Below are 14,086 nucleotides of genomic sequence, written 5' to 3' on the forward strand. Positions count from 1 at the left end.
CCCATATTGTATTATTATGTTTTTGACAATTTGAAGGAGAGTTTCTCAACCTTGGCACTAATGCCATTTGGGGCCAAAAAATTCTTTGTTGGGGAGAGAGGGACTTTCCTGTGTAGTGTAGGGTGTTTAATAGCATCTCTAGCCTTTTTTTTGCTAGATGACAGTAGTTCCCCCAGTCCCATTTGTGACAGCTGTGAATGTCTCCAGATGTTGTAAGATATCCCCAGAAGGACATCCCCAGTTGAGAACCACAGACTTTTAGAATTAGGAAAATCAGTCGTTTTACAATTTTTAAAATATAGCTTATCCAGAGTATTTAAAAGTCTTAATGCTTTCAAAATAAACTTTGACTTTTAACTCTTTGAAGTTCATATGAGTTAGGTACTTGGTCAAGGTTAAGTTTATGCAGACAAACTCTGTGGAAGGTCATTTTATTCCTTTGACCACTTTGTATGTCATCTTGGTAACTACCAATTGACATTCTAGTAATAAACAGGTGAAGTGGTATTTTAAGGTTATACATAAGCTGGCAGCTCTTATATTGTTAATTCAATCATATTAAATGATATTCATTGTTATGTAACTCTTGGTTTGTCTTTACACATCTCAGAACATAATTAAAAACTATGCTTTTTATGGGTGGATAGTATGGTATGTGAATTACATCTCATTAAAGCTGCTATTAAAAGAAATAAAAACTGTTTATGTCCTTTATTAAAAGAGATAGTAGTTTTCAAAACTATTTAAGACTAGAAAGGTATTTTGAGCTAATTATATTTGTCATTAGTTAATTTATATATTTGGGTGCTGTCCAGTTGGGGGCATAAATATTTACAATTGCTTGATCTTGGAGGATAGACCTCTTAATATGATATAGTGTCCATCTCTTGTTACAGTCTTTGTTTTAAAATGTAGTTTGTCTAATATAGGTATGGCTACTCCAGCTTTCTTCTGATGTCCATTAGCATAATAGATGCTTCTCCATCCCCTCACTTTCAATCGCAGGTGTCTTTAGGTCTAAAATGAGTCTCTTGTAGGCAGCATATAGATGGGTCTTTTTTAAATTTTTTAATTTTTTTATCCATTCTGATACCTATGTCTTTTGATTGGAGCATTTAGTCCTTTTACATACAGAGTGATTATTGATATGAATTTAGTGCCATTGTGTTACCCATAAAATTGGTGTTTCTGGTGATATTCTCTGGTCCTTTCCAGTGTTTATTGGTTTTGGTCTGTCTTTCTTACTCATAAAGTCCCCCTTAAAATTTCTTGCAGGGCTGGTTTAGTGATCATGAACTCTTAGTTTTTGTTTGAGAAATTTTCTGTCTCTTCTCCTATTCTGAATGACAACCTTGCTGGATGAAGAATTCTTGGCTGTATATTTTTCCTATACATGATGTACTTTGATCTGCTGTGAACCTGATTTGTCTTCCCTTGTAGTTTAAGAACTTATTTTCCCTTGCTGCCTTCAGGATTCTTTCCTTGTCTATGTATTTTGTGAACTTGACTATGATATTATGTCTTGTTGTGGGCTGGCTTTTGTTGAATTTAGTGGGAATTCTCTGTGCCTCTTGGATTTGGATGTCTGTGTTCTTCCTCAGATTAAGGAACTTTTTAGCTGTAATTTGCTCACATAAACCCTCTGCCTCTTTTTCTCTCTCTTCTTCTTCTGGAATTCCTATGATACAAATGTTATCACTCTTTATGGAGCCATTGATTTCCCTGAGTACAATCATGATCCAATACTTTCCCTCTTCTTTTCAGCTTTATTATTTTCCATGATTTTATCTTGTATATTACTGATTCATTTTTCTGCTTCGCCCATCCTCATTGTCATTGCATCCAGTCGGTTTTGTGTCTCAGTTCTAGCATTTTCTTTCAATAAATTTTTTCTGAAGTTTATTTATTTATTTAGAGAGAGCGAGAGGAGGGGGGCAGAGAAAGAGGAAGAGAGAGAGAATCTCAAGCAGGCTTCACACTGTCAGTGCAGAACCCAGCATGGGGCTTGAACCCACCAACCTTGAGATCATGACTCAGTTGAGCTGAAGTCAAGAATCGGAAGCTTAACCAAAGGAATCACATAGGTGCCCCTAGCATTTTTTATTTCATCCTGACTAGTTTTTAGTTCTTTTATCTCTGTAGCAAGGGATTATCTAGTATCTTCTATGCTTTATTCAAGCCCAGCTAGTACCCTTATGATTGTTGTTTTAAATTCTAATTCAGGCATCTTACTTATGTCAATCTTGATTAAATCCCTTGCCAGTACTTCTTCCTGTTCTTTCCTTTGGGGTGAATTCCTCCATCTTGTCATTTTGTCTAGGTTAATTTTTTTTTGTATGACTGTTAGGAAAGCCTTTTCTATTCCTGCTCCTAAGAGTAATGGCTATATTAAGAAGAGGTCCTATATTATCTTGGGCCTGGTGCTACAGGAAGTGTTTGCATGTGCACTTTGCTATTATATTTTGGCTGCACCTTTCCTGAGGTCAGTCTCCTGCATAGTTTCTCCTTGCCTGCAGTGCGGGGTTTTTGGACCTTGTCCACTGTATGGCATGTTTTAACTAGCTGTATTTTGGTCTGCTTGTTAAATGAAACTAGAGCCTATCTCCCTTAGAGCTGAAGCTTTGCAGCCTCTATGATCAGTAGACTAGGTGTGTGCGAGGGGTTTGTGCTGGTCTTCCGGGGGGGAGCAGTCTCCTGGGCTGATTCTCAGGCAGATTTGCTTAGTGGAGATGCCCCTGCAGGGCACAGGGGGCGGGGCTTGGTGTAAGTGGCTCTGGCCACCACTTAGTGGCACTGTTTTACTCACTGAAGTTGGTCAGTGCTGATGGGCAGAGGAAATGATGTCACCCCACCTTCTTATCCCTAGAGCAGAGAGTTCGTGCATACTACTCTTCAGGAAGTTCTCACTTCTCTTATGTCCCTGGTGTCTGTCAGATCCCTGACTTCACCCTGTCTGTGTCCAAGCATCTGTCTGTGCCTGCCAGTACCTCCTGTGTTTTATCTCAGGCATGCAGCTGGCTTTTAAATCTCCAGGTTTTACCGATCTACGTGGCATGGACCTGCACTGATCCTCTGGGGGAGGGTCTTAGCACGCTGTGGCTGGTGCAGGTTTGTCCCAGGAAAGCAGTCGCACAACCACACAGTGGTTTGGAGTTTATGGTAAAGCACAGCAAAGAAGCTGGCAACCAAGGTCTGCTGCCCTCAATAGATGTCTCTGTTCTATGCTAGTGTACAGGGCGGCATGTTGGCTCTTGTTAGCTCTCTTATCCCTTGAGAGGCTGTGCCACCTTTCTAACTGCACCCCAAGAAAGGGAACTGTTTCTCCCCTTGTGACCCAGGGAATCCTCAGACCACACTTCCTGCTCTCCAGCCTCTGCGTCCTTCCCCACAGGAGCACTGCTAGTCCTACCAGGCATGACCCCTGCAATGGTGGGGCTTTCTAAAACTTCTGCAGAATTCAGCCCCTCTCCTTTTCCCAGTTAGTGATTTTGGGGAAGAGTTTTTCTTGTGCAGTCCCCTGGGTGCTGCTTTCTCTCTCTTTCTTTTTTCTTTTGCTCCTTTCTCCATTATCATGGCTCCCTCCCTTTCATGGCATCTGCAGTTCTTTCCTCCTCCAAATCAACTCGTTGTAGCTCCTACCTTCCATGATGTGGCCATTTTTCCACCACTAGATGTATAGTTTGTTCTCTTAGTTCTCAGATCAATTTTTTGGGTGTTTGGAATGATTTGATATTTATCTCTATTCAAGGGAGGAGACAAGCATAGGGTCCCACTACTCCTCCACCATCTTAACTCTTCCTCCTTGAGTTAACTACTTTAAAATGAGTTCACATGGGGTGTCCGGGTGGCTCAGTCTGTTAAGCATCTGACTTTGGCTTAGGTGATAATCTTGCAGTGGGAGGGTTTGAGCCCCGAGTCTGGCTCTGTGCTGACAGATCAGAGCCTGAAGCCTGCTTCAGATTCTGTGTCTTCCTCTCTCTCTGCCCCTTCCCTGCTCATGCTCTGTCTCTTGCTCTCTCTTTCTCTCTCTTTCAAAAATAAATAAACATTCTACTAACGAATGAGTGGGTCAACCAGGCAATTAGAGAAGAAATTAAAAAATATATGGAAACAAATGAAAATGAAAATACAACAATCCAAATGATTTGGGACGCAGCGAAGGCAGTCCTGAGAGGAAAATACATTGCAATCCAGGCCTATCTCAAGAAACAAGAAAAATCCCAAATACAAAATCTAACAGCACACCTAAAGGAACTAGAAGCAGAAGAGCAAAGGCAGCCTAAACCCAGCAGAAGAAGAGAAATAATAAAGATCAGAGCAGAAATAAACAATATACAATCTCAAAAAACTGTAGAGCAGATCAACGAAACCAAGAGTTGGTTTTTTGAAAAAATAAACAAAATTGACAAACCTCTAGCCAGGCTTCTCAAAAAGAAAAGGGAGATGACCCAAATAGATAAAATCATGAATGAAAATGGAATTATGACAACCAATCCCTCAGAGATACAAGCAATTATCAGGGAATACTATGAAAAATTATATGCCAACAAACTGGACAACCTGGAAGAAATGGACAAATTCCTGAACACCCACACTCTTCCAAAACACAATCAGGAGGAAATAGAAAGCTTGAACAGACCCATAACCAGCGAAGAAATTGAATCAGCTATCAAAAATCTCCCAACAAATAAGAGTCCAGGACCAGATGGCTTCCCAGGGGAGTTCTACCAGATGTTTAAAGCAGAGATAATACCTATCCTTCTCAAGCTATTCCAAGAAATAGAAAGGGAAGGAAAACTTCCAGACTCATTCTGTGAAGCCAGTATTACTTTGATTCCTAAACCAGACAGAGACCCAGTAAAAAAAGAGAACTACAGGCCAATATCCCTGATGAATATGGATGCAAAAATTCTCAATAAGATCCTAGCAAATCGAATTCAATGGCATATAAAAAGAATTATTCACCATGATCAAGTGGGATTCATTCCTGGGATGCAGGGCTGGTTCAACATTCGCAAATCAATCAACATGATACATCACATTAACAAAAAATAAGAGAAGAACCATGTGATCCTGTCAATCGATGCAGAAAAGGCCTTTGACAAAATCCAGCACCCTTTCTTAATAAAAACGCTTGAGAAAGTCGGGATAGAAGGAACATACTTAAATATCATAAAAGCCATTTATGAAAAGCCCACAGCTAACATCATCCTCAACGGGGAAAAACTGAGCGCTTTCTTCCTGAGATCAGGAACACGACAGGGATGCCCACTCTCACCGCTGCTGTTTAACATAGTGCTGGAAGTTCTAGCATCAGCAATCAGACAACAAAAGGAAATCAAAGGCATCAAAATTGGCAAAGATGAAGTCAAGCTTTCCCTTTTTGCAGATGACATGATATTATACATGGAAAATCCAATAGACTCCACCAAAAGTCTGCTAGAACTGATACATGAAATCAGCAAAGTTGCAGGATACAAAATCAATGTACAGAAATCAGTTGCATTCTTATACACTAACAATGAAGCAACAGAAAGACAAAGAAACTGATCCCATTCACAATTGCACCAAGAAGCATAAAATACCTAGGAATAAATCTAACCAAAGATGTAAAGGATCTGTATGCTGAGAACTATAGAAAGCTTATGAAGGTAATTGAAGAAGATTTAAAGAAATGGAAAGACATTCCCTGCTCATGGATTGGAAGAATAAATATTGTCAAAATGTCAATACTACCCAAAGCTATCTACACATTCAATGCAATCCCAATCAAAATTGCACCAGCATTCTTCTCGAAACTAGAACAAGCGATCCTAAAATTCATATGGAACCACAAAAGGCCCCAAATAGCCAAAGTAATTTTGAAGAAGAAGACCAAAGCAGGAGGCATCACAATCCCAGACTTTAGCCTCTACTACAAAGCTGTCATCATCAAGACAGCATGGTATTGGCACAAAAACAGACACATAGACCAATGGAATAGAATAGAAACCCAAGAACTAGACCCACAAACGTATGGCCAACTCATCTTTGACAAAGCAGGAAAGAACATCCAATGGAAAAAAGACAGCCTCTTTAACAAATGGTGCTAGGAGAACTGGACAGCAACATGCAGAAGGTTGAAACTAGACCACTTTCTCACACCATCCACAAAAATAAACTCAAAATGGATAAAGGACCTGGATGTGAGACAGGAAACCATCAAAACCTTAGAGGAGAAAGCAGGAAAAGACCTCTCTGACCTCAGCCGTAGCAATCTCTTACTCGGCACATCCCCAAAGGCAAGGGAATTAAAAGCAAAAGTGAATTACTGGGACCTTAGGAAGATCAAAAGCTTCTGCACAGCAAAGGAAACAACCAACAAAACTAAAAGGCAACCAACGGAATGGGAAAAGATATTTGCAAATGACATATCGGACAAGGGCTAGTATCCAAAATCTATAAAGAGCTCACCAAACTCCACACCCGAAAAACAAATAACCCAGTGAAGAAATGGGCAGAAAACATGAATAGACACTTCTCTAAGAAGACATCCGGATGGCCAACAGGCACATGAAAAGGTGTTCAGCGTCGTTCCTTATCAGGGAAATACAAATCAAAACCACACTCAGGTATCACCTCACGCCAGTCAGAGTGGCCAAAATGAACAAATCAGGAGACTATAGATGCTGGAGAGGATGTGGAGACACGGGAACCCTCTTGCATTGTTGGTGGGAATGCAAATTGGTGCAGCCGCTCTGGAAAGCAGTGTGGAGGTTCCTCAGAAAATTAAAAATAGACCTACCCTATGACCCAGCAATAGCACTGCTAGGAATTTATCCAAGGGATACAGGAGTACTGATGCATAGGGGCACTTGTACCCCAATGTTCATAGCAGCACTCTCAACAATAGCCAAATTATGGAAAGAGCCTAAATGTCCATCCACTGATGAATGGATAAAGAAATTGTGGTTTATATACACAATGGAATACTACATGACAATGAGAAAGAATGAAATATGGCCTTTTGTAGCAACGTGGATGGAACTGGAGAGTGTGATGCTAAGTGATATAAGCCATACAGAGAAAGACAGATACCATATGGTTTCACTCTTATGTGGATCGTGAGAAACTTAACAGGAACCCATGGGGGAGGGGAAGGAAAAAAAAAAAAAAGAGGTTAGAGTGGGAGAGGGCCAAAGCGTAAGAGACTGTTAAAAACTGAGAACAAACTGAGGGTTGATGGGGGGTGGGAGGGAGGAGAGGGTGGGTGAGGGGTATTGAAGAGGGCACCTTTTGGGATGAGCACTGGGTGTTGTATGGAAACCAATTTGACAATAAATTTCATATATAAAATAAAAAAAAAACATTAAAAAAATTTTTTTTAAATAAGTTCACAAGTTGTTGACTTCTGTTAAGCAAGTTGACTGTTGGGTAAAAAATAAATGATCCCTTGGAGTGTATCTTATCATGTGTGTAAATGCTGGCTTATCTTTCTCTTCCTTTTCCTTCTCCTCCTCCCTCCCTCATTTTACCTTTAATTACCATTAATCAGTTTCTTATTTTACCCCAGACACTTGGGGCATATGTATATTATTTCCTTTTATATCAACTACATCCTGTAAGCGGAGTACCCTTATTTTATAGAAGGAAATTGGGACTCAGAGAAGTCAAATGGCTTGCCCAGAGTCACATATTTAACAAGTATGCCAATTGATATTATTGGTTGGGATGCGTAACTTGAATGCTGTATGCTTCAACACTGTTCTGGTGCTTACCAAACCTGGCTTCTTATCATAATTTCCAAGTGAACTTTTAAAACAGTATACCTAGGGCATCTGGGTGGCTCAGTTAAGTGTAAGCTCAGCGATCTCATGGTCGTGAGATTGAGCTATGCTGAGCGTGGATCCTGTCTGGGATTCTTTCTCTCCTTCTCCCTCTGCCTCTCTCTAAATAAATGAATGAATGAATGAATAAATTAATTAATTAATTACAAACAATATATTCAGACCTCCTTCCAGCTGTATTGGATTAGACTGTCTGGGCCTTAAGGCCAGAATTGGGATTGAGAGGGAAGAGCTCCTTGTTAAAATTGTCAAACTATTTCGTCTTTAAAAAATCTTTCCCCCTCCATTTGTCTTTTATATAACTTGGAGAAAACTTCTTAACTTTTTGAAGACTCAATTTCTTCATCTATAAAATGCAAATTTGAGTCTAACATTAATTGTCTTGACTGCTTCATAAAAACATTGTGAACAATGAAGTCTTATTAGTTTTGGTTGTGGTCTGTCATTTTCAGGGTAGGAACAGTGTTCTGTATTATCTCCTATATTTATTTGTTTGCTTGTTTTGGTATTGTGAGTGTCTAGAATGGTACAGTAGCCCCTCAGTAGGCACTGATTCTACTGAATAAATGAAGAATGATTGAACAAATGCTACAAAAGTACAGTAGCTTTGAGGACACTTGTGTTCCTCCTCTGCCTTTCTGTGGCTTTCTGCTGTGATGCTTCAGCAACCTGGAGAATTTCTTATGCATTCTAGTGCCTGGCTTCCATAGTAAATGTGTTGTTACATGTGGGAAATAATTGCCATTATGCACCTGCTTCTCTTAGACTGGTCTGACCTCTAGTCTTTTATAATTACTCTAGTGGACTTCTATTTTCTGGAACAACAGTGTTAGATAAAAGAAGACTTCCATTTTTGTTTACTTTATTCCATATTTTTAACTTTAGCTGAAATTTTTCTTTGTTGTTCTTGTTTTTATTTTGAATTTTCTTCAATTATTAAAGCTAGTAAGTTATTTTATTTTAATATGACTTCTATGTGGAAATAAGATTGTTGCTGTCAAACCTCTGAAATAGGGCTGAGATATCTTACTTCAGCAACCTCTGAGTTGCTGAAGTAGCTGTAGGGGGGAATCCTTGCGTTTTGTACTGTAGGAAAGGTTTATGTTATATTCCTCAGAGATACCTCAGAGATTAATTTATCCTTAGTCACTAATTTTATTTCTTTAAATACAGATTAAATTTTGTTATTTAATATATGAAAATAATTTAACTTCCAAATTAAATTTTGCAGAAGTACTACCTAGGTAAAAATGCTTATAAAGTAAACCAAAAAGTAAATTTACTTGTTTCTTTATTGATGAGAAATATATAGAAAAAGTTTTAGGTGAAAATCCTTGAATAAGTCTATTAGTAGAAGACTGATTAAATAAACTGTAGGTTAACTGTGTAATGGAATACTATGTTATTAAAAAGAATGAGGATGTTGCCTGTTAATTGATGTGGGAAAACCTCTGTTAAGTAAAAAGAAATCAAAGTGTATCAGAAAAGAGGAAAAAATAATAATATATTTTATTTGCTTGGATATGCTAGAGAAACTCTAGAAAGATACAAAAACAACTAATGAAAGTAGTTACCTGAGAATTGGAGTAGGGGCAGTAGGAGAAACAGGATGGCTAGAGATAAGAGTTAGGAATATAGTTTTCACAGTCTTTTAATATATTTTTAAAAAATGACTCAGCAATATGGATGTTTTTAACTACTGAGAATTAAATGGATTAATAAATATTAAGGATTTTAAATTGTTTAAAATTGTATTTTTTAGATGAACTACAGTTTATTGACTGGGAGATTGACAGTGACAGGGAAGATACTAGTGAGTATAATGAATTTGAAGACTGTGAGAGTGTTGTGGAAATATCAGACTGTGCTTCTTGTTCAAGCAATCATTCTTCGACTAGTGAAGAGGGGTTCTCTGAGCTCTTGAAGGTAAGAACGAGTTGTCTCAAAATTTTTCATTCTGTTTGTCACATTTGTCCATCATAGCTGTTTAGTGTTTGACTTTTAACTCTTTTTTCCAGGACACTTTTGATTCTTAGGGATTCTTTTATTCTTTACTTCCTTGTCTCTAAATAACATGCTTGTAATGTACTTATAAACACAGTAATTCTCCTCACCCACTCCTCCACCTGCACTTTTGCACTTTTCCCATTCCTCCATTCTCCCAGGACACATATGTCATGGTTTGCTTAGATTAGTATTCAGCATTACGTAATATTCATAGCCATGGCATATATTAATTATGATTATTTTTCCTTCAAAACTTTTCATTTTCCTTGGAGTTAATTACTTTGGGTTTTTGTTTGCCTAGCTTTATTTATTGATATTAAAACTCTAACTTTTTGTCCTCATTTGGCTCTCCTGTTAAGGTTTTCAGGCATAGCATTCTGTCAGTTTTGTTTTCTTGGAGAACTCATTCTCACGGCCTCCTAGCTGCTCTAATTTGTTCCACTGCTTTGTGGATGTAGCCACCCTTTGGTCACTCCTCACCATTTTCCAGTAATTCCCTTTACTTCTCTTCTGTGCAGAGCAACTTTATCCTGGATTCCATGTCTTCCTCTTTCTTGGTTTTTATTCTCAGTTTGATTAAGCACATCTTCTAGGAAAGGATTTATGGAAGATAAATGGCATGCCAGAGATGTATTTATCATACTTTGATAAGTGGCTAACCATTTATGTAGAATTGTAGTTTGGAAATCATTTTTCTTCAGTATTTTGAAGACATTGCTTCATTGTCTTCTAGTTCCAGATTTGCTGTCAAGAAGTGTGAAGCTATTCTCATTCTTGATTTTTAAGGATTTTCTCTTTGTCACTTCTTTTAGCAGCATGATTGTGATATGCCTATGTGTGGTTTTCTGCTTGGAGTTTATCAAGCTTTTTGGGTATGTGGGGAATCAGAGGTCCCCAAGCCCACCCCTAGGTTTGGTAATTCACTAGGAGGACACTCAGAACTTAGTATATGGTCATACTCATGACTATGATGTATTACAGTGAAATGATACAAAGCAAAATCTGCAATTTTTCAAGAATCCTAGTCTAGTGGAGTCACATAGGATACGCTTAATTGCTTCAACAATGAGTTTTGACAACATCTGTAAAGCATTAACCCTAGGGGAGCTCATTAGCGACTCAGTGCCCAGAGTTTTTATTGGGGGGCTGGTACCAAAATTTTAGTACCAAAAGCATGTACCAAAATTTTAGATTTCAAGAAGGAAAACAGGTATTCAAACTAAGCCATATTGTTAGCACGGTTTAGGCAGAGGGAGACACTTTCACCATTTAGGGGAGGTTGGGAACTCTATTGGTGTCTAAATAAGCAGAGGTAGACAAGGACCAACATTGCAAGCAGGCCTTTCTGAGTATACCCTCAGGTCAGCTATGTTAACTTTCTTCTTCGTATGGATTTAAAGTTTTCATCACATTTAGAAAGTTTTTTTGCTTTAATTTTTTTTCTGACTTCCCTTTTCCTTTCCTTTTGGACTACAATTATATGTATATTAATGAGGCTGCTCCATGTTATATCATGGAATCATTGATGCTATATTCATTTTCCCCCCTCTCTTTTTAATTTATGCTGGCTTTTATTGCTATATCTTCAAAGTTTAATATCTTTTTGCTCTCTGTGTCTGATTGTCTGTTAATACTATCCAGTGTATTTGTCATCTCTTAAAGTTTGATATGAATCTTTTTGTATTATCTTGTCTTAACCTCATCATATCTTTTCTATGTTTTGAAAATATAGAGTGTATTTATAATAGTTGTTTTAGTGACTTTTTCTATAACTCTATCATTTGTGTTATTTTTGTGTGTATTTCTATTGATTAATATTTCTCTTTATTGTGGATTGTATTTTTCTCCTTCTTTGCATGCCTAGACATTTTTCAGTGGATACCAAATATTGTGAATTCTATGTTGTTCGTTGCTGGATTTTAAAAAAATTCTTTAAATATTTTGTAACTTTGTTCTCAGGTGCCGTTATTTGGAAACAGTTTCATCCTTTTGGGTGTTGCTTTATGATTTATTAGGTGGGTCTGGGGAGTGTTATGTCACTACCCTCCTGAGCATTCTATGTAATACTAATTATGGGTTTTTCTGGTCTGGCTGGCAGGAGTAGCTGCCGTGGCCTGACACTGGTGTGGCATTGGGAACTGTTCTCTAGATGGTTCTTTCCCTGGTCTAGAGTAGTTTTATTTATATGCACATACTGATCAGTACTCAGCTGAATACTTGAGGTGGATTGCTGGAGTTTGTTGTGTAGCTCTGGTTTTTCTGTTACTCTGTCCTACGAACTCTAGCTACATTTGTCTGCCTGGACACTCAGCTCTGTCTCTTCAACTCAGGGAACCCACTGGACTCAACCTCAGTTCCTCTTTTCTGTTTGTGGTTTGGAAATTCTCTCAAGAAAGTAAGCTAGGGCAATTGTAGAGCTCAATTTTTTATTCCCTGACTTTCAGGCATTAGTGTTTTTGTCTGATGTTCAGTGCTTGAAAACCATTGTTTCATATATTTTGTCAGGATTATTTCCTTTCTTCCTACCTGCCTTCCTTCCCCCCCCCCCCTCTCTGTCTCTTGTTTTTTGTTTGTTTTTTTTCATTTTGTTGTTACTGTTTTTGGTGTTTTAGGTGGGAGGATAAATCCATTTGCTATTATTCCATCTTGGCCACCTTTCTGATCTTTTATGCAGTCCAGTACATGATAAGATGCTCATCATCATTAGTCACTAAGAAGTTGCAAATCCAAACCATGATGAGATACCACTTTACACCTATTAGGATGGCTGTTATCCCTAAATGGGAAAAAAACAACAACATTGAGATATTGGAACCCTTATACATTGCTGGTGGGAATGTAAAATGGTACAGCCACTGTGGAAGAGCTTGATGGTTTCTCAAAAAGTTAAACATGAAATTACCACATAATCCAGCAATTCTGCTTCTGAATATATATACACAGAAGAACTGAAAGTGGGGACTCAAATATATTTGTACATCAATGTTCATAGTATCATTATTCACAATGGTTGGATGGTGGAAACAATCCAAATGTCCATCAACAAGAATGGATAAGCAAAATGTTGTATATATGTACAGAGGATTATTATTCAGCCTTAAAAAAGAATGAAATTCTGGGGTGCCTGGGTGGCTCAGTTGGTTAAGTGTCTGACTCTTTGATTTGAACTCATATCATGATCCTAGGGTTGTGGGATCAAGTCCCCTGTCAGGTTCCATGCTGAGTGTGGAGCCTGCTTAAGATTCTTTTCTCTCTCCCTCTGCCCCTCTCCCTTGCTTGTGCACTCTCTCTAAAATATAAAAAAGAATTTCATTCCTTTTTCTAAAATGTTAAATGTTTATTTATTTATTTTGAGAGAGAGAGAGAGGCCATGAGAGCGGGGGAGGGGCAGAGAAAGAGGGAGAGAGAGAATCCTAAGCAGGCTTCCCATTGTCAGTGCAGAACCCAGCTTGGGGCTTGATCTCATGAACTGTGAGATAATGACCTGAGCCAAAATCAAGAGTCAGATGCTTAACCTACTGAGCCCACCCAGGCACCCTGGAATGAAATTCTGATACAAGTACAGTATGGATGAACTTTGAAAACATTATTGTAGATAAAATAAGCCAGACACAAAAGGACATGTGCTGTGTAATTCAACATATAGGCAGTACCTTGAATAAGCAAATTCATAGAAACAGAAAGTAGAATAGAGGTTACCAGGGGCTGAGGAGTAAGGGGAGTTAATTGTTTTTTTTTTTTTTTTTCAACGTTTATTTATTTTTGGGACAGAGAGAGACAGAGCATGAACGGGGGAGGGGCAGAGAGAGAGGGAGACACAGAATCGGAAACAGGCTCCAGGCTCTGAGCCATCAGCCCAGAGCCTGACGCGGGGCTCGAACTCCCGGACCGCGAAATCGTGACCTGGCTGAAGTCGGACGCTTAACCGACTGCGCCACCCAGGCGCCCCGGGAGTTATTGTTTAAATGTGAATAGTTTCTGATTGGGATGATGATGAAAGGTTCTAGATGGTTAGTGGTGCATTTATAAACATCATGAATGCATTTAATGCCACCGAGGTGTACATCTAAAAATGGTTAATATGGTAAATTTTTTGCTGTGTACATTTCACCACAATAAAAAAAAATAAAAAAAAAACTATAACATATCTTTACTTTAAAATATTTCTCTACTATTAAAATTTTTGTTTTTTAGAACTTTTTATTGTTGGTGTGGTAAAAATGTTTGTGGAGAAAATGCTAAATGATAAAGCA

General features: G+C 38.3%; 1 protein-coding gene across 3 annotated transcripts in view; it reads left to right on the forward strand.

The window, feature by feature from the left end:
* Nucleotides 1–14,086, forward strand: part of SPIDR (scaffold protein involved in DNA repair) — a 499,345-nt gene that overhangs the window by 34,744 nt on the left and 450,515 nt on the right. For all 3 annotated transcript variants that reach the window (XM_045049879.1, XM_019822628.3, XM_045049880.1), the window contains exon 5: nucleotides 9,589–9,752. In XM_045049879.1, the coding sequence (XP_044905814.1) occupies nucleotides 9,589–9,752 (164 nt within the window). The remainder of the gene's footprint in view (nucleotides 1–9,588; nucleotides 9,753–14,086) is intronic.

This window comes from Felis catus, chromosome F2, assembly GCF_018350175.1.
Source record: "Felis catus isolate Fca126 chromosome F2, F.catus_Fca126_mat1.0, whole genome shotgun sequence".
Lineage (NCBI taxonomy): Eukaryota > Metazoa > Chordata > Mammalia > Carnivora > Felidae > Felis > Felis catus.